The sequence below is a fragment of the Arachis stenosperma genome, chromosome 10 (genome assembly GCF_014773155.1).
Source record: "Arachis stenosperma cultivar V10309 chromosome 10, arast.V10309.gnm1.PFL2, whole genome shotgun sequence".
In the NCBI taxonomy this organism is placed as follows: Eukaryota; Viridiplantae; Streptophyta; class Magnoliopsida; order Fabales; family Fabaceae; genus Arachis; species Arachis stenosperma.
In genome coordinates this window covers 129732705-129754362 of record NC_080386.1, presented here as the reverse complement: position 1 = coordinate 129754362, position 21658 = coordinate 129732705, and the positions used below count along the sequence as shown (strand labels likewise).

General features: G+C 38.4%; 2 protein-coding genes across 8 annotated transcripts in view; one reads left to right on the top strand and one right to left on the bottom strand.

The window, feature by feature from the left end:
- LOC130954961 (calcium-transporting ATPase 8, plasma membrane-type-like) overlaps window positions 1-5315 on the top strand; it is a 30213-nt gene extending 24898 nt beyond the window's left edge. For 3 of the 7 annotated variants that reach the window (XM_057881733.1, XM_057881732.1, XM_057881736.1), the window contains 7 exons: window positions 188-325; window positions 423-523; window positions 1816-1861; window positions 2064-2195; window positions 3868-3975; window positions 4079-4170; window positions 4898-5315. In XM_057881733.1, the coding sequence (XP_057737716.1) occupies window positions 188-325; window positions 423-523; window positions 1816-1861; window positions 2064-2195; window positions 3868-3975; window positions 4079-4170; window positions 4898-5171 (891 nt within the window). In that variant the 3' untranslated portion in view covers window positions 5172-5315. Of the gene's footprint in view, window positions 1-187; window positions 326-422; window positions 524-1815; window positions 1862-2063; window positions 2196-3867; window positions 3976-4078; window positions 4171-4897 lie in introns of those variants that run through there. The other 4 variants (XM_057881735.1, XM_057881734.1, XR_009076529.1 and 1 more) reach the window with 3 other exon arrangements.
- Window positions 5316-6232: 917 nt separating this feature from the next.
- Window positions 6233-6987, bottom strand: LOC130957731 (uncharacterized). The gene is given in 3 exon segments (XM_057884574.1): window positions 6233-6646; window positions 6648-6831; window positions 6923-6987. Coding segments are annotated over 3 exon segments (663 nt in total).
- Between the last annotated feature and the right edge of the window lie 14671 nt (window positions 6988-21658).

The window sequence follows — 21658 nt, the reverse complement described above, 5'->3', positions numbered from 1 at the left end:
AGTGAAAGTCGTGAATTTGAAGAACCACTACAGGGATTTAGTCCAAACCGATTAGTTGGAGGTTTATATTAAACACTAGTATAAGGAAGGAGCATTGTATAGTTTTCAATTATTTACGTAAGCTAACAAAGAATTGATATTTAGAGCATAATTGATAAACAAATTTTGAATTGTTTTTATTATGTAGGTTGTGAAATGGGGTCGATGTATATATGCTAACCTACGGAAATTTATCCAATTTAATCTTACAATAAGTGTGACAGCTCTTCTTATAAATGTTGTTGCTACACTCTCTTCTGGTGATATCCCACTAAATGCTGTGCAGGTTTGCTGCAGTCTTACTATGACTCTTTCTGTTTTTGGGTTGGACTATCAATTTATTATGCCAATATCTTTATACATCTTGTTGCTTCTCTCTAAAGCTTCTGTGGGTAAATCTTATCATGGATACTCTAGGAGCACTAGCATTGGCAACTGAACAACCAACGAATCTCCTGATGAATCTACCTCCAGTAGGCCGAAGGTTAGAAATTTCATTTTTCTGATTCTGTCTTTTTTCTTATGACAATGACATCTGTGGTATTCTGGTTGTTGATATTATATATTGTAGTTCGTTCATGCATCCATTAGGATCAGTTAAGGTCCATTAGAATCAATTAGGAATAATTAGTTTCTTCCTTATTAGACATTGTAATGTCGAAGAATGATTATATATACACAGATAGATACAGAGAGATATATAGTGACTGATTTAATGATTGATCTTTGGTTAAATTTTTACTTCAATAATGTATATAAAAAACGCAAACTAAGACTCAAGCATTGACATACAGACATACCGATTGCTTCTTGTACATAAGAGCCTAGGGTTCTTAGTCATCTACTATCAAAATCATTGGCCGCTGTATCAATTGGATATCAAGAATGCCTTTCTTCATGGAGACCTTGATGAGAAAGTATACCTGGAGCAATCACCTATTCACCTGGGTTTTTTGCTCATAAGGAGTCAGGATTGGTTTGCAAGTTGAAACGCTCTCTTTCTGAGCTAAAATAATCCCATGAGCGGTTAAACAAAGTCAGCTGTGTTGTTCCAGGATTGGGTATGAAAGGAGTGAATATGATCACTCCATGTTTTATCAACACAACTTATATGGGCTATGCATATATTTGGTTGTTTATGTAGATGATATAGTCATAACTGGTAATAATCATGAAAGCATAACTCAGTTGAAGAAAACATCTATTTCATCACTTTCAGACTAAGGATTTTTGAAAATTCAAATACTTCCTTGGTATTAAGGTGGCTCAACCTAAAAAGTGGGTACGATGAATCGCAAACCTATTAACAGCTCAATGGATCCTAGTAGAAAATTATTGCCTGATCAAGGAGAATATTATATTGATAAGGGGTATTACTCTAAAAATAATAATCTATTTGCAACTCCCTCCTAAGAAAGCAGTTTTAAGACATGGAACTAATGGCTTTATTTGATGTATATAATTGCTCATTTTTACTTCTCTAAAGTGCATAAGATAGTAATGTACAAAAATGAAGATGTAAGCAACATTTGATGATTTAGTTGTTCTTATACACAATTGAAGTTATAAATCTAATTATTCTGAACTCCTTACATTTGTACTTGTCTATCTTGTAAACTTTAAGGCAGCTAAATCATTATTTGTGTTTGCATTTACCTTTTTCGTTATGAAGAATGGGCTGATTTCGTTTAGGCTATAAGAAAAGAAGTATAACATATAATATCTGTGTGCTTGGATGGTCAACATGGAACTGATAATAACTTGTATCCTTTTCAGAGAACCGCTAATCTCAAATACCATGTGGAGGAACATATTGATACAGGTAAATTTTATTTTGCATTTTGATAGCTGTCATGACATTTTATGCTAGTAGGATTATTTAGCCATTTATTTACCTATAGCCAATCAACTTAAGGAAATTTGAAACCACAATCTCTTGCTTATCTGTTACATGTTACTTGCAATTCTTCTATACTATTTTATATTTTCTTATTTAATTGATAATTATGAGTATGACTCTTCAGGTAGTATATCAGGTGTCTGTCTTGCTCGCTCTAAACTTTCAAGGTAGCATTCCGGGTTTCACACATGATGCAACTGATCATGGGATTAAATTGAAGAAAACATTGATCTTCGATGCATTTGTACTATGTCAGGTAAGTACTCGTCTTCAGTAATCTATCTATTTATGATATATCACAAAAGATATCAAAGTCCTCTTATAATGAGCTAATGACACCTAAAATTGCTATAACTTTTATATGACAACACTAATCTATTATCTAACAATATAGAGAATAACACCTATCTAAGTAATCACATTTATAATAACGTAGAAAATAAGATTTATATAACCAAATCTTGCATATATATCATAATTTTTCACATTAATTTCTCGAATCTTATACTAAGTACTGCCTTAAAAGATTTCATTATCATAATTCATTAGATTTATGCATCAAAAGGTTCTAAGTGTTCATTTTGTTAAATCTAATATGAAGAAGATATTATAAAGGATGTTAATTCTATATATCTAATATTCTAATATTCTAGGCCTTACTTTTGCTTTTGCTTCATGTACTTTGATCTCTAATTAATTCTCTTATTATTCTTACATAGCAACTAATCATAATTCAAATGGCTGGCATGTCATACTCATACTAAAGTTTATATAATGACAAAGAAATTTGAAACTAGTTCCCATTGCTATTGAGTACTCATCAATCTGAAAGGCCTATTGGCCAGAGTATAGGGCTGTCAAAATGGGTCAAACTCATTAGGTCAATCTGTTTACCCGTTTAAACGGATGGATTTTTGTCTCTAGAATTAGGTCTGTCTACATGTCGGGTTAAATAGGCCAACTCACAGGCTAAACGGGCTGCCATTTAATTTTTTTGCATTTCTAAAAAACTAGTACTTTTTTTTGTTAATATTCTCCATGATCCAACTCGAAAATCTGACTCACCAACTAAAAAATTGTTCGTTTAAGGTTTTTGACAAAAAGTGGCCTCTTTTGCTAAAAGTATTTTTCAAAAAATAAAAATAAAAGTAAATAGGCAGCCCTATTTGGCCTGTCGAGCTGGCCATAAACGGTCCAAGCTGAAAAATTATGGCCTATGAACAAAGCATGCTTAAACGGGCTAACCCGTATAACCCGTAGGCTTAGGCGTGTCGGGCCTAAATGGGCCAGCCCTACATAGTATGCTCAATTTCTAAAGAAAGTGGAAAACAATATCTTAAAAGCTAGCTGTTAATGAGAAAAAACCACACTCTTTAAATACAACATTAAACATCCTATAATACTCGACGTGCAATTTTGGACACCCCATATTATCCAAGTCCCTAACACATGACTATTAGCCTGGTAGTACTTGCATTGTCTGGTTGATTTTGCCAGAGTTGCGCTATTGAGACGTCAACAGGGCGTAGGCAGTGATCCGGCATCTTTGACATGGTGCTGATCAATTGGACTCTTGTAGCTTGAATTATGGTTCGATTAGTGAGAAGAGGCCTGGATTTATCAATTTTGGCTCCTTATGATAGATCCTGGTATCCTGCTTTGCATATGTGCATTATAGTTTAAGTGATCCTCATATAAATTTAACTTATATAACAAAGTAGAAATCTAATATTTAATCAATTATGCAATTAGAGGAACAAAGCATAAAATTAGTGAAATTGAACGGTAAATACAGAAGAATTGACATAATGCAACTAAGCAAGCACATAAATATCATGAATAATTCTGCTCCTTAGCATGATCACATTCTACCAGATTTCTTGCTACTCCGTCTTTAATTCTTAAGAATTCTATTTTCAAAAGTGCAGATCCTCAATGAATTTAATGCAAGGAAGCTAGATGAATTCAACATATTTAAAGGAGTCACGAGAAACTACCTCTTTATGGGAATAATAGGCTTGACAGTTGTGCTTCAGGTTAGCGCTCTTTGAACTTTTCTCTATATTTTGGCTTCTTTTTTCTGTTTGAGAACATTTTAAGAAAACAATAAAATCGCTATTTTTTTTTTTGTTCTTCCAGTTTATCATCATTGAATTCCTCGGAAAATTCACTTCCACAGTCAGGCTTAATTGGAAGCAGTGGTTCATCTGTGTCATTATTGGCTTTATTAGGTAAGAAAATCATTGGCATTTGAACGCTAAGAGAATCTTTGAATGCTTATCGAATTTCAATGACATTCGTTTTTTTTCTTCTTCATTTTTAGTGTTTTCTATTTTTAAAATTTTGTTAAAAAAAAATAAAAAACAATAAAATTATATTTTCCTATTTTTTATCTCTTTTTTTTTTTCCACAAAATTTTGGAAAAAAAAACACTGAATAAAAATAAAAAAACGAAAACACAAACTAAAGGTATCTTTATATTTTTATTTGTATTTTTCAAAAATATTAATCTAATAGATGCCTCAACATTAAATGGTAGCTGGAATATGAATGAAATTTCCAATTCAATTAAGTGGTAAGATTAATGATACTAATAATCTATAGAATACTATTTTATATATATAACGATATTACATGACTAGTAAATATTATTATTTTTTGTCAGTATTTAGGCACTTATATTTACAGACATTTTGCATACAATAAGCATATAGTTTGTATTTATATTTACCAGAATTTTACACACATGAATCAATACAGTTTACACCCACATTTTTCAGAAGTTGCACATATGAATTAGTAAAATTTATATTTGTTAAAAACAATTTAGTGTTTGCGCCGGCCAAATGATGGCAAAAGCTTCTAAAAATTGCTGGTCTAAAAAATGTTTCATATATATATATATATATATAGTTCAAATCATAGGAATATATAATTGATTTTTCTCCACGTTTTCAGCTGGCCTCTTGGTTGTTTGGGGAAATTGATACCAGTGCCAGACACTCCCATCAATAATAAATTTAGAAGAATTCTTCATGGAAGAACTCAAATGCAAAGTGGTCAGAGTACAACAGGAGAAAGACCTTCCTACTCCAAACTAGTTATATGTTGCTATTTGATTGTAAACTTATTTTCAAGATTTCAACGTCGAAGAACATCAACGCACCAGGTTCTATACTGTAGTGCAGTCACATGTTTTGTTTATTATCAAGATTTTCAAATCAACCGTTAATAGAGTCCGATACTCCCCATTTTTTTTATATATGACGATATACTATATGATATTTATCTTTCTTTGTTTCAACCAACAATATTTGCGTCTCTGCAATATGCCCCCACGTTTATGTGGCGAAGTACTTTTTCATTTGTTCAGTAATTTACATTTAGTGATATTGCTGTAATTCTTCATTCATCTTGATAAAAATATTATAATTTTCTTGCATTGATAATATAAACTATCACAATTCTACTAGGTAAACAATAGAGATTATGAACAATCAACTATATCCCAGGTTTACTAAACATGAATAAATCTAATTAATCTATAATTTGTTGTTTTCATTGTTTGCAAATAATTATAAGAAAAAGTTAGAAAAAAATTATTCGAATGAAAACACCAAAATATAATATAAAATAATAATATATTTAAATGTATCTAGTAAGATGTGTCGAATTTGAATTTATTTGGAGCAGTTTTTAATAATTTGTATAGTAATAAGAGTTGTATGTAACATTATTTGTAAATAGATCAAATAGTATAGTAGTAAATCTTATATAATATATATAAATAAGTCAAATAATGTGAGATTTGAATATTTGTAATTAAAATTTTTTATAATTATGATTATTATAACACTTTATTTGTATATATTTATTGTATTTAATTAGTTATTTATGTTTCAGTTGAATAATAATAGGTAAGAATTTAAATTTTTTTAAAAGATGATTGGCTTATTCTTATATATTGCTATGCATTTAGAAGTGTTGATGTGGTATCATTAGAAAAAGTAAAATGGCTAAAACTTATTGTATAAAAAATTGGTATCAACTTCTATAGATTATAAATAGATAAAGAAACAAATTAGATAGCCAATTGTTTATAATATAAAAGGTTGAGGTATTCAACATATATAACACTCGGCAAACATCTCATTCAATTCAATGCTACCTTTTCAATGACACAAATTTACAAACATCAACATGAAAGACAGACAAGGGTTAAATAGCTAGTTACTCTTAACTTTAGCCTCTTAAATTTACATTATAGAAACATGAAAACATAAAGAACAGCACCTAATGGCAATAATGGTCAAACCAACAATAATGTTTTCCATGATCAAACTCTTCCTCAACAACATCACCTCTACTATGAATCCGCCACAGCAAATTGCTTAGAGAGTTTCCATCATCAAAAGCCTTCAAGCTTCTTATCTTCTGCAATGCACTTTCTCTATCATAAGTTCCTTCCATGGCATGGATAAAGCCTTTCCACCCTTCACCAACACCTTTCCTATTCAAATTTGCCTTTGTCCATTCCACAAGCTCCTTCACATAACCAACATCAGAGAACAATGTCTCTGTTATAGGCAACAATGGCAGAACCTGAATTCCAAGCCTACATTCTCTCCATTCTGGTGGAGCAAACCAAAGACCACTGTCTCTTTTATTAGCCCAAAGAACACCCATTATTCTATTCTCTTTCACAAAAATCTTCATCATACAAGTTTTCTCCTTCTCTTACATGCCACCACATTTGAGCTGCATGCATTTCCAATGCTACAAGAGTTGATCCTGTTGCAATAAGATGGGTGTCGCCATAAGCGAGACCCATCAACGCTGCAGAGTAATATGCATTCACAGCTTCACTTGTGCTCTCTTGGTTCCTTCCATGACTTCAAAAATTATTTTTTCAAAGTTCAAGGCGTAGAGGGTCACCACCCCTTCTTCTTAGATGAGAGTTCTTCCCCTCGCTTTCCTCTGTACTGGCTAGAGGCCTCCCCCTGTGAGAAATATGGTTTGGACGATCTAGATGAAGTGGAGGCAGCCATTGTGGGGTTCCTCCGAGAAGTGTGGGGGAGGGCCCCATATCTGGATACCAAAAAATTTATCCAGGGGTCGCCGACCTTTGTCCAGACACAACTAGGTAGTTTTTATTTTTCTGCTTTGTTTCCAACTTGCGACTTGTTTTTGTCGATTTGTCTGACTTTTTTGGCTACTAATTGTTTTTTTACAGAGATGGCGAAGAAGAATTCCAGTGAATCTTACCAGAGAGTCCAGGAGGCCAAGGCGAGGTCCCGTGCCAAGGCTGGTGGCGCCAGGGTAACTAGCTCTCCTCTTCCTCCTCCTCCCCCTTCTTCCCAAAGTTTAGGGACTCCTTCTTAACCCATCGTCATTTTCTCCTCGGCTTCTTCTCAGCCGCCCCTCCCCCTCGACCTTCTCTTGAGCCAGAGAAGAAGAAGCGTAAGACTTTATAGTCTAGCTCTTCTTTTGAAGGTGAGGCTAAGGTGGATGCTCCTGCATTTATCCGAAAATACATCTATCCCCATACCCGTATAGGTATGGATGATGTTTCTATCTGGAACCACCTCACTATTCTGGCTCAGGAGAATATCAGGGCGGCGGCGGTGTGCACAAAGTTTCTTGATATTTTTTAGAAGACTTCTTTTAGCTCTCTGGGTTCAACCTCGAGTGTTGAAGAGGTGTAGGAAAGGCTTCTCATATATCAAAAACATGAGAAGGAGTTGAAGGAGGAGGTCGCTAAGTTGAAGGAGGAGAGGAATAGCCTTCGGGAGAAGGAGAGCAAGTTACAAGCCCAATGCAATATGGAGGAGGGCTTGAGGAAGAAGGCGCAGGAGAGTTATTCGAGCTTGTTCGAGGACCTCGTGGAGGTGAAGAAGGACTTGTTGAATTCTCGGAATGCTTACGCCGAGTTGGAGGACTCTATTGCTGAAGGAGCCGAGGAGGCCTGGAGGATTTTTAAGGAGCAAGTCGAAGTCCTTGCTCCCGACCTGGATCTCTCTCATTTGGATCCTGACAAGGTCGTCATTGATGGTGCCATAGTTTCTCCTCCTGCTCCCGAGGTTGTCTCTGAGTCAGATTTGAAGACTCGGGGACAGAGAATCATTGAGTCCCTTCCTCGTCCAAAGGATGCTCCGAGTTCCTCAAGGTCTCACAGAACCTCCTCTCCGTCTCCTACGGACACTTCTCTCCCTGGTCCTGATGGCGCCTCACACTACTCTTTCCGACTCTGGTGGTGATGTTATCTAAAAAATTTGTTGGCTATATGGGACCCGGCCTGTGGGTCCCCTCTTTTTTAAACTCTTTTTTTATGTTTGTGGTGGTGACTTGGTTGACATTTTTCTTGGCCTCCTAAGGCCGTAAACAAAAAATACTTAGAAATACTCTTTTTGGATAAGGGTTTAAGTTTAACAAAAAATACCCTTTTTTGGATAAAGGTTTTAGTTACCTTTTGGTGTGCATGCTTTTTTGATTTTGGCATTTTTGAAAAACCCCTTTGATCTTTTGAAAACCTTTTTCTAGGCTGTCTCTCCCTTTTGAGCCTTTTTGTTTTAAGGGCTTAGGACAGCCTTTAGCTTTGGCTTTTTAATAGGTTTTTTCGATCTCTTTTTGGTATTCCTTATACTCAATTTTTTGATTCATTGAGTTCCTATGACTTAGGTTATTTTTGCGATGCATTTTTTCTTCTACTCGATTTTTCATCTCGACTTATGAGTCGGAGTGTCTCCGAGTTTCTCACGATCAACCTTTATAACCTCTTTACACCGACTTGTACCTCGTCGTTTTATCCTGACGACCATCTAGGTCGGTTCATGGGATTTTCACGCTTTGTCGAGCTTAAGTCGGCGCGTTTCGTAGAAAGAAAAACAGACGAGAAGGAATTTATAAGAGATATTGTAAAAGATCTTTATTTATTTGGAAAGGTACCTTACTGCTACTAAGGGTTTTTAATAATCTATTCCCCCTTAGTCTCTATTGTGATGCCTCCTTAAAAACCCTTCTTCAGAAAAAACCCTTTGATTTTTGGGAAAAAATCGTGAAGTTAGGAAAAGAGTACATCAGGGAGTAGAATTCGCATTTAAATATAGTACCTTTTCATGTTACAAGCATGCCACGACCTTGGTAACTCGGTGCCGTTTAGGTCGGTCACCTTATAATAGCCTTTTTCCTAGGACTTCCCTAATCTTGTATGGTCCCTTCCAATTAGCGGCGAGCTTTCCTTTCCCAGACTTGTTGATTCCTATGTCATTTCTGATTAAGACCAAGTCGTTTGGGGTGAAGCTCCTTCGAATGACTTTTTTGTTGTACCTGATAGTCATCCTTTGTTTCAATGCTGCTTCTCTTATCTGGGCTTGCTCTCGGAATTCGGGGAGCAAATCAAGTTCCTCTTTGTGCTCCTGTATGTTCCCGATTTCATCATGGAGGATCACCCTTGGGCTTTGTTCACTGATTTCCACTGGTATCATAGCTTCTACACCATAGACAAGTCGGAAGGGCGTTTCTCCAGTAGCAGATTGTGGTGTCGTCCGGTAAGCCCACAACACTTGGGGGAGCTCTTCTGTCTAGGCTCCTTTTGCATCTTGTAGTCTTTTCTTTAGCCCTGCCAATATGACTTTGTTGGCTGCCTCGGCTTGTCCATTTGCTTGGAGATGTTCCACCGAGGTGAATTGGTGTTTGATCTTCATACTGGCCACTAGGTTTCTAAAGGTGGAGTTGGTGAACAGGGTTCTGTTATCTGCAGTAATGGAATAAGGTATTCCATACCTTGTGATGATATTTTTGTAGAGGAATGGTGCACGAAATTGTGATCATCAATGGCGCCATCAACATGGTACGCTCATTGCAATCTCAACTCTTTATCACAACTTCGCACAACTAACCAGCAAGTGCACTGGGTCGTCCAAGTAATAAACCTTACGCGAGTAAGGGTCGATCCCACGGAGATTGTTGGTATGAAGCAAGCTATGGTCATCTTGTAAATCTTAGTCAGGCAGATTCAAATGGTTATGGATGATATATGAATAAAGCATAAAGATAGAGATACTTATGTAATTCATTGGTGAGAATTTCAGATAAGCGTATGGAGATGCTTTGTCCCTTCCGTCTCTCTGCTTTCCTACTATCTTCATCCAATCCTTCTTACTCCTTTCCATGGCAAGCTGTATGTTGGGCATCACCGTTGTCAGTGGCTACAATCTCGTCCTCTCAGTGAAAATGTTCAACGCACCCTGTCACGGCACGACTAATCATCTGTCGGTTCTCAATCAGGTTGGAATAGAATCCATTGATTCTTTTGCGTCTGTCACTAACGCCCATCCTTCAGGAGTTTGAAGCTCGTCACAGTCATTCAATCATTGAATCCTACTCAGAATACCATAGACAAGGTTTAGACCTTTCGGATTCTCTTGAATGCCGCCATCAATTCTAGCTTATACCATGAAGATTCCAATTAAGAGATCCAAGAGATAAACATTCAAGCCTTGTTTGCTTGTAGAACGGGAGTGGTTGTCAGGCACGCGTTCATAAGTGAGAATGATGATGAGCGTCACATAATCATCACATTCATCAAGTTCTTGAGTGCGAATGAATATCTTGGAATAAGAATAAGCTGAATTGAATAGAAGAACAATAGTAATTGCATTAATAGTCGAGGTACAGCAGAGCTCCACACCTTAATCTATGGTGTGTAAAAACTCCACCGTTGAAAATACATAAGTGATAGTAATGATCATTGGTTTCGGTCCTCAGAGAGGGAACCAGAAGAACCAAGATGAAAATACAATAGCAAAAGGTCTTATTTATAAAGAACTAGTAGCCTAGGGTTTACAAAGATGAGTAAATGACATAAAAATCCACTTCCGGGCCCACTTGGTGTGTGCTTGGGCTGAGCATTGAAGCTTTCATGTGTAGAGACTTTTCTTGGAGTTAAACGCCAGCTTCTATGCCAGTTTGGGCGTTTAACTCCCATTGTTGTGCCAGTTCCGGCGTTTAACGCCGGGCAGTTTTGAGCTGATTTGGAACGCCGGTTTGGGCCATCAAATCTCGGGCAAAGTATGAACTATTATACATTGCTGGAAAGCCCAGGATGTCTACTTTCCAAAGCCGTTGAGAGCGCGCCAATTAGGCTTTTATAGCTCCAGAAAATCCACTTAGAGTGCAGGGAGGTCAGAATCCAACAGCATCTGCAGTCCTTTTTAGCCTCTGAATCAGATTTTTGCTCATGTCCCTCAATTTCAGCCAGAAAATACCTGAAATCACAGAAAAACACACAAACTCATAGTAAAGTCCAGAAAAGTGAATTTTAACTAAAAACTAATAAAAATATAACAAAAACTAACTAAAACATACTACAAACATACTAAAAATAATGCCAAAAAGCGTACAAATTATCCGCTCATCACAACACCAAACTTAAATTGTTGCTTGTCCTCAAGCAACTGAAAATCAAATAAGATAAAAAGAAAAGAATATACAATGAATTCCAAAAACATCTATGAAGATCAGTATTAATTAGATGAGCAGGGCTTTTAGCTTTTTGCCTTTGAACAGTTTTGGCATCTCACTTTATCCTTTGAAATTCAGAATGATTGACTTCTATAGGAACTCAGAATCCAGATAGTGTTATTGATTCTCCTAGTTAAGTATGATGATTCTTGAACACAGCTACTTTATGAGTCTTGGCCGTGGCCCAAAGCACTCTGTCTTCCAGTATTACCACCTGATACATACATGCCACAGAGACATGATTGGGTGAACCTTTTCAGATTGTGACTCAGCTTTGCTAGAGTCCCCAATTAGAGGTGTCCAAGGTTCTTAAGCACACTCTTTTTGCCTTGGATCACAACTTCATTATTTTTTTCTTTTCTTTTCCTTTTTTTTCGTTTTTCTCCTTCTTCTTCTTTTTTTTTTTGAATTCACTGCTTTTTCTTGCTTCAAGAATCATTTTTATGATTTTTCAGATCCTCAGTAACATGTCTCCTTTTTCATCATTCTTTCAAGAGCCAACATTCATGAACAACAAATTCAAAAGACATATGCACTGTTCAAGCATACATTCAGAAGTCAAAGTATTGCCACCACATCAAAATAATTAATATGTTATAAAATTCAAAATTCATGCAATTCTTCTCTTTTTCAATTAAGAGCATTTTTCATTTCAAGAAAGGTGATGGATTCATAGGACATTCATAACTTTAATGCATAGACACTAAGACACTAATGATCATGAGACACAAACATAGATAAACATAAGCATAATTTTCGAAAAAACAGAAAAATAAAGAACAAGGAGATTAAAGAATGGGTCCACCTTAGTGATGGCGGCTTGTTCTTCCTCTTGAAGATCTTATGGAGTGCTTGAGCTTCTCAATGTCTCTTCCTTGCCTTTGTTGCTCCTCTCTCATGATTCTTTGATCTTCTCTAATTTCATGGAGGAGAATGGAATGTTCTTGGTGCTCCACCCTTAGTTGTCCCATGTTGGAACTCAATTCTCCTAGGGAGGTGTTGATTTGCTCCTAATAGTTTTGTGGAGGAAAGTGCATCCCTTGAGGTATCTCAGGGATTTCATGATGAGTGGGATCTCTTGTTTGTTCCATCCTTTTCTTAGTGGTATCCATGAGGACTTGGTCCAACCTTTGATTAAAGTTGACCCTTTTTGAATTTGAAAGGGACCTCAGGGATCACCTTCTTCATGGCCACAACTTCATGGAAGTGGTCTTGATGCACCTTTGAGATGAATCTCTCCATCTCCCATGACTCGGAGGTGGAAGCTTTTGCCTTCCCTTTCCTCTTTCTAGAGGTTTCTCCGGCCTTGGATGCCATAAATGGTTATGGAAAAACAAAAAGCAATGCTTTTACCACACCAAACTTAAAAGTTTTGCTCGTCCTCGAGCAAAAGAAGAACGAAGAGAGAAGAAGAAGAAGAAATAGAGGAGATGGAGATGGCTTTGTGGTTCGGCCAAAGGGGGAGAAGTAGTGTTTAGATTGTGTGAAAATGAAAGAGTGAAGATGGGTTTATATAGGGGTGGAGAGGGGGGCATGGTTCGGTTATGAATGGGTGGGTTTGGGAGGGAAAGTGGTTTGAATTTGAATGGTGAGGTAGGTGAGGTTTTATGAAAGATGGATGTGAGTGGTGAAGAGAATAGTGGGATTTGATAGGTGAGGGGTTTTTGGGGAAGAGTGGTTGAGGTGATTGGTGAATGGGTGAAGAAGAAGAGAGAGGGTGGTGGGGTAGGTGGGGATCCTGTGGGGTCCACAGATCCTGAGGTGTCAAGGAAAAGTCATCCCTGCACCAAGTGGCGAGCAAAAATGCTCTCTGTGCCAATTCTGGCGTTAAACGCCGGGCTGGTGCCCATTTCTGGCGTTTAACGCCAACTTCTTGCCCTTTTCTGACGTTTAACGCCAGTCTGGGGCCCCTTTCTGGCGTTAAACGCCCAGAATAGTGCCAGACTGGGCGTTAAACACCCATTTGCTGCCCTTACTGGCGTTTAAACGCCAGCAAGGTCTTCCTCCAGGGTGTGCTGTTTTTCTTTCTGTTTTTCATTCTGTTTTTGCTTTTTCAATTGATTTTGTGACTTCTCATGATCATCAACCTATAAAAAACATAAAATAACAAAGGAAAATAGATAAATATAACATTGGGTTGCCTCCCAACAAGCGCTTCTTTAATGTCAGTAGCTTTGACAGTGGGCTCTCATGGAGCCTCACAAATGCTCAGAGCAATGTTGGAACCTCCCAACACCAAACTTAGAGTTTGAATGTGGGGGTTCAACACCAAACTTAGAAGTTGGTTGTGGCCTCCCAACACCAAACTTAGAGTTTGACTGGGGGGCTCTGTTTGACTCTGTTTTGAGAGAAGCTCTTCATGCTTCTTCTCCATGGTAACAGAGGGATATCCTTGTGCCTTAAACACAAGGGATTCTTCATTCACTTGAATGATCAATTCTCCTCTGTCAACATCAGTCACAGCCCTTGCTGTGGCTAGGAAGGGTCTGCCAAGGATGATGGATTCATCCATGCACTTCCCAGTCTCTAGGACTATGAAATCAGCAGGGATGTAATGGTTTTCAACTTTCACCAAAACATCCTCTACAAGTCCATAAGCTTGTTTTCTTGAATTGTCTGCCATCTCTAGTGAGATTCTTGCAGCTTGTACCTCAAAGATCCCTAGCTTCTCCATTACAGAGAGAGGCATGAGGTTTATGCTTGACCCTAGGTCACACAAGGCCTTCTTGAAGGTCATGGTGCCTATGGTACAATGTATTGAAAACTTCCCAGGATCCTGTCTCTTTTGAGGTAATCTCTGCCTAGACAAGTCATCCAGTTCTTTGGTGAGCAAAGGAGGTTCGTTCTCCCAAGTCTCATTACCAAATAACTTGTCATTTAGCTTCATGATTGCTCCAAGGTATTTAGCAACTTGCTCTTCAGTGACATACTCATCCTCTTCAGAGGAAGAATACTCATCAGAGCTCATGAATGGTAGAAGTAAATCCAATGAAATCTCTATGGTCTCAGTGTGAGTCTCAGATTCCCATGGTTCCTCATTAGGGAACTCATTGGAGGCCAGTGGACGTCCATTGAGGTCTTCCTCAGTGGCGTTCACTGCCTCTTCTTCCTCTCCTAGTTCGGCCATGTAGGTCTGGTTAATGACCTTGCATTCTCCTTTTGGGTTCTCTTATGTATTGCTTGGAAGAGTACTAGGAGGGAGTTCAGTAATTTTCTTGCTCAGCTGACCCACTTGTGCCTCCAAATTCCTAATGGAGGACCTTGTTTCAGTCATGAAACTTTGAGTGGTTTTGATTAGATCAGAGACCATGGTTGCTAAGTTAGAGTGGTTCTGCTTAGAATTCTCTGTCTGTTGATGAGAAGATGATGGAAAAGGCTTGCCATTGCTAAACCTGTTTCTTCCACCATTATTATTGTTGAAACCTTGTTGAGGTCTCTGTTGATCCTTCCATGAGAGATTTGGATAATTTCTCCATGAAGAATTATAGGTGTTTCCATAGGGTTCTCCCATGTAATTCACCTCTTCCATTGAAGGGTTCTCAGAATCATAAGCTTCTTCTTCAGATGAAGCATCCTTAGTACTACCTGATGCATTTTGCATTCCAGACAGACTTTGAGAAATCAAATTGACTTGCTGAGTCAATATCTTGTTCTGAGCTAATATGGTATTCAGAGTATCAATCTCAAGAACTCCTTTCTTCTGATTTGTCCCATTGTTCACAGGATTCCTTTCAGAAGTGTACATGAATTGGTTATTTGCAACCATTTCAATTAGTTCTTGAGCTTCTGCAGGCGTCTTCTTCAGATGAAGAGATCCTCCAGCAGAGCTATCCAATGACATCTTGGACAGTTCAGACAGACCATCATAGAAAATACCTATGATGCTCCATTCAGAAAGCATATCAGAGGGACACTTTCTGATCAATTGTTTGTATCTTTCTCAAGCTTCATAGAGGGATTCTCCTTCCTTCTGTCTGAAGGTTTGGACTTCCACTCTAAGCTTACTCAATTTTTGAGGTGGAAAGAACTTTGCCAAGAAGGCATTGACTAGCTTTCCCCAAGAGTTCAGGCTTTCTTTAGGTTGTGAGTCCAACCATATCCTAGCTCTGTCTCTTACAGCAAAAGGGAATAGCATAAGTCTGTAGACTTCAGGGTCAACCCCATTGGTCTTGACAGTGTCACAGATTTGCAAGAATTCAGCTAAAAACTGATGAGGATCTTCCAATGGAAGTCCATGGAACTTGCAATTCTGTTGCATTAGAGAAACTAATTGAGGCTTAAGCTCAAAGTTGTTTGCTCCAATGGCAGGGATAGAGATGCTTCTCCCATAGAAGTCGGGAGTAGGTGCAGTAAAGTCATCCAGCACCTTCCTTGCATTGTTGGCATTGTTGTTGTTTTCGGCTGCCATGGGCTCTTCTTCTTTGAAGATTTCTGTTAGGTCCTCTACAGAGAGTTGTGCCTTAGCTTCTCTTAGCTTTTGCTTCAAGGTCCTTTCAGGTTCAGGATCAGCCTCAACAAGAATGCTTTTGTCTTTGCTCCTACTCATATGAAAGAGAAGAGAACAAGAAAGTATGGAATTCTCTATGTCACAGTATAGAGACTCCTTGAGGTGTCAGAGGAAAAGAAAAATAGAAGGAAGAAGTAGAAGAATTCGAACTTATCAAGAGAGATGGAGTTCGAATTGTTCATTGAGGAATAGTGTTAGTCCATAAATAGAAGGATGTGAGAAGAGGGGAAGAAATTTTTGAAAATAAATTAAAAAGATTTAAAAACATTTTGAAAAATACTAATTGATTTTCAAAAAATAAGAGTGGAAAAGAAATCAAGTGATTTTTGAAAAAGATTTTGAAATTAGAAATAAAAAAGATATGATTGAAAACTATTTTGAAAAAGATGTGATTAAAAAGATATGATTGAAAAGTTATGGTTTTAAAAAGATGTGATTGAGAAGATATGATTTGAAAAACAATTTAAAAAGATTTGATTTTAAAAATTAATGACTTGGCTAACAAGAAAAGATATGATTCAGACATTAAACCTTTCTCAACAGAAAAGGCAACATATTTGAAATGTTGAATCAAATCATTAATTGATAGCAAGTATTTTTGAAAATGGAAAGAAATTGATTTTGAAAGAGATTTGATTTTGAAAAGATTTTGAAAACTTGAAAAAAAAAATTTGAATTGAAAACAAAATCTTCCCTCTTGTGCCATCCTGGCATTAAACGCCCAGAATGGTGCACATTCTGGCGTTTAACGCCCAAAGCACTACCCTTTTGGGCGTTAAACGCCAGTTTTCCTTCTTCACTGGGCGTTTTAAACGTCCAGCTTTTTCTGTGTAATTCTTCTGTTGTATGTTCTGAATCTTCAATTCTCTGTATTATTGACTTGAAAAGACACAAATTAAATTTTTTTTTGGATTTTTAATAATGAGGAATAATCAAAATGCAACTAAAATCAAATAACAATGCATGCAAGACACCAAACTTAAAAGTTTGTATACTATTGACACTAACAAAATGAGAATGCATCTAACAAAACACTCAAGTCAAGAGAATTCAAATATCAGAGCAAGGAAATCATCAAGAACATCTTGAAGATCACTTAAGACCCATGAATGAATGCAAGAAGAACAGAAACATGCAATTGACACCAAACTTAACATGAGACACTAGACTCAATCAAGAAATATTTTTAGATTTTATGATTTTGTAATTTTTTTTTGGATTTTTCGAAAATTAAGTGGAAAAGAAAATAAAGGTATCAAAATTCTTAATGAGAATTCCAGGAATCATGCAATGTTAGTCTAAAGCTTCAGTCTAAAGGAATTAGACATGGCTAGCCAAGCTTCAGCAGGACATTGCATTCAAGAGCTAAATTGATGAGGATCAATCAGCTTTGGTGATGATAAGAATATCACCTTGAAACACTAGAATTCATTCTTAAGAACTCTGAAAAATACCTAATCTAAGCAACAAGATGAACCGTCAGTTGTCCAAACTCAACAATCCCCGGCAACGGCGCCAAAAACTTGGTGCACGAAATTGTGATCATCAATGGCGCCATCAACATGGTACGCTCATTGCAATCTCAACTCTTTATCACAACTTCGCACAACTAACCAGGAAGTGCACTGGGTCGTCCAAGTAATAAACCTTACGCGAGTAAGGGTCGATCCCACGGAGATTGTTGGTATGAAGCAAGCTATGGTCATCTTGTAAATCTTAGTCAGGCAGATTCAAATGGTTATGGATGATATATGAATAAAGCATAAAGATAGAGATACTTATGTAATTCATTGGTGAGAATTTCAGATAAGCGTATGGAGATGCTTTGTCCCTTCCGTCTCTCTGCTTTCCTACTGTCTTCATCCAATCCTTCTTACTCCTTTCCATGGCAAGCTGTATGTTGGGCATCACTGTTGTCAGTGGCTACAATCCCGTCCTCTCAGTGAAAATGTTCAACGCACCCTGTCACGGCACGGTTAATTATCTGTCGGTTCTCAATCAGGTTGGAATAGAATCCATTGATTCTTTTGCGTCTGTCACTAACGCCCAGCCTTCAGGAGTTTGAAGCTCGTCATAGTCATTTAATCATTGAATCCTACTCAGAATACCACAGACAAGGTTTAGACCTTCCGGATTCTCTTGAATGCTGCCATCAATTCTAGCTTATACCACGAAGATTCCGATTAAGGGATCCAAGAGATAAATATTCAAGCCTTGTTTGCTTGTAGAACGGGAGTGGTTGTCAGGCACGCGTTCATAAGTGAGAATGATGATGAGCGTCACATAATCATCACATTCATCAAGTTCTTGAGTGCGAATGAATATCTTGGAATAAGAATAAGTTGAATTGAATAGAAGAACAATAGTAATTGCATTAATACTCGAGGTACAACAGAGCTCCACACCTTAATCTATGGTGTGTAGAAACTCCACCGTTGAAAATACATAAGTGATAGTAATGATCATTGGTTTTGGTCCTCAGAGAGGGAACCAGAAGAACCAAGATGAAAATACAATAGCAAAAGGTCTTATTTATAAAGAACTAGTAGCCTAGGGTTTACAAAGACGAGTAAATGACATAAAAATCCACTTCCGGGCCCACTTGGTGTGTGCTTGGGCTGAGCATTGAAGCTTTCATGTGTAGAGACTTTTCTTGGAGTTAAACGCCAGCTTCTATGCCAGTTTGGGCGTTTAACTCCCATTGTTGTGCCAGTTCCGGCGTTTAACGCCGGACAGTTTTGAGCTGATTTGGAACGCCGGTTTGGGCCATCAAATCTCGGGCAAAGTATGGACTATTATATATTGCTGGAAATCCCAGGATGTCTACTTTCCAAAGTCGTTGAGAGCGTGCCAATTGGGCTTCTGTAGCTCCAGAAAATCTACTTCGAGTGCAGGGAGGTCAGAATCCAACAGCATCTGCAGTCCTTTTCAGCCTCTGAATCAGATTTTTGCTCAAGTCCCTCAATTTCAGCCAAAAAATACCTGAAATCACAGAAAAACATACAAACTCATAGTAAAGTCCAGAAAAGTGAATTTTAACTAAAAACTAATAAAAATATAATAAAAACTAACTAAAACATACTACAAACATACTAAAAACAATGCCAAAAAGCGTACAAATTATCCGCTCATCAAGAAACCTTCGAGTTCTTTGGGCTGTGATGGTGGCTAATGATTCTGCTTCTTTCCACTTTGTGAAGTAATCTATTCCCACGATTAAGTATTTGACTTGTCCTGGCGCCTGGGGAAAAGGACCTAACAAATCCATTCCCCACTTTGCGAAGGGCCATGGAGAAGTTATACTAATGAGCTCCTCGGGGGGAGCCACGTGGAAATTTGCATGCATTTGGCATGGTTGGCACTTTTTCACAAATTCTGTGGCATCTTTCTGCAAGGTCGGTCAGTAGAATCCAGCTCGGATTACTTTCCTAGCTAGCGACCTGGCTCCGAGATGGTTTCCGCAGATCCCATTATGAACCTCCTTTAGTACTTCAGTGGTCCTTGAGGTCGGTACGCACTTCAACAATGGCGTTGATATTCCTCTTTTATAAAGGATATTTTTCACCAGAGTGTAATGTTGTGCTTCCCTCCGGATTTTCTTAATCTCTTTTTCCTCTTTGGGGAGGATGTCAAATTTTAGGTATTCGACCAAGGGATTCATCCATCCGAGGTTTAGCCCAGTTACCTCAAGGACATCTCGTTTGTCCTCTACTTTTACCACAGAGGGTTCTTGGAGAGTTTCCTAGATCAAGCTTCTATTATTCCCTCCTGGCTTGGTACTTGCTAACTTGGAGAGGGCGTCTGCTCTGCTATTGAGATCTCGGGTTATGTGCTTAACCTCGGTTTTTGCAAAGTGCCCGAGGTACTCTAGAGTTCTTTCCAAGTATCTTTTCATGTTCGGGTCTTTAGCCTGATACTCTCCATTTATCTGGGAGGTCACCACTTGAGAGTCACTGTATATCATCACTTTTGTTGCACCGACTTCTTCTGCCAGCTTCAATCCTGCAATCAGGGCTTCATATTCTGCCTGATTATTTGAAGCTGGGAATTCAAATTTGAGGGATACCTCTATTTGGGTTCCCCTTTCGTCAGCCAGTATTATGCCTGAACCGCTTCCTGTCTTGTTTGAGGATCCATCTACATAAAGTTCCCATGCAGTTGGCTTTTCCTCTTGATATCCCGCATATTCTGGTATGAAGTCGGTGAGGCATTGGGCTTTGATTGCTGTCCAGGTTTCATACTTCAAGTCGAACTCAGAGAGCTCTATTGCCCATTGAACCATTCTCCCTGCAACATCCGTCTTTTGGAGGATTTGCTTCATGGGTTGGTTCGTTCGGACTCTTATCGTATGAGCTTGAAATTAAGGCCGTAGCCTTCGTGAGGCTATTACTAAGGAGTAAGCAAATTTCTCCAGTTTGTGGTACCTTAGTTCGAGGCCTTGTAGAACTTTGTTGATGAAGTACACTGGATGTTGTCCGACCTCGTCCTCCCTTATCAGGGCTGATGCGACAGCTTTGTCTACTACGGACAGATATAGGACGAGATCTTCCCCAACTAGAGGTCGGGTTAGGATTGAAGGTTGGCTCAAGAACCTTTTGAACTCCTGGAACGCTCCTTCGCATTCTGGAGTCCATTCAAACTGGCATCCCTTTCTTAATAAAGAGAACAGTGGAAGGGATTTTAATGCTGATCGTGCCAAGAACCTGGAGAAGGCTGCAAGTCGGCCATTTAGTTGTTGAACCTCCCTTAAGCAAGTCGGGCTCTTCATTTCCAGTATAGCTTGACATTTATCGAGATTTGCTTCAATTCCTCTTTGCATCAGCATAAATCCTAGGAATTTTTCGGCCTCCACTGCGAAGGTACACTTTGCGGGATTTAGCCTCATCCCGTGTAACCTTATGGTGTCGAAGACTTGCGAGAGGTATGTCAAGAGATCAGCTTCTTCCTTAGTTTTTACTAGCATGTCATCTACGTAGACTTCCATTAAGCTTCCGAGGTGGGGGGCGAACACCTTGTTCATCAGCTTTTGGTATGTGTCCCCTGCATTTTTTAATCCAAATGGCATGACCACGTAGCAGAAATTTGCTCGGGGCGTGATGAACGATGTTTTCTCTTGGTTTGGCTCATACATAGGGATTTGATTATATCCCGAGTAGGCATCCATGAACGACAAGTATTGATACCCCGAGCTAGAGTCTACTAGAGTATCAATACTTGGGAGTGGATAAGGGTCCTTGGGACACGCCTTATTTAAGTCGGTGTAGTCGACGCACATCCTCCATTGGCCATTTTGCTTCTTGACTAGCACTATGTTTGCTAGCCATGTTGGATATTTAACTTCTCTGATGAAGTCGGCTTCTAGGAGTGCTTGTACTTGCTCCTCCACCACTAGGGCTCGTTCCGGGCCGAGCTTGCGCCTTCGCTGTTGTACAGGTCGGGATCCTGGATACACCGAGAGCTTGTGGGACATAAGCTCGGGATCTATCCCAGGCATGTTGGAGGCTTTCCAGGCAAAGAGGTCAGAATTGTCTCTTAGGAGCTTAGTCAACCCTTTCTTCAGAGTTTCCCCTAGGTTGGCTTCTATATTGGTATTTTTCCCCTCCTCTTTGTCGACCTGTATTTCCTCAGTTTTTCCTCCTGGCTATGGTCGCAACTCTTCTTTGGCCCTTGCATCGCCGAGCTCTATGGTG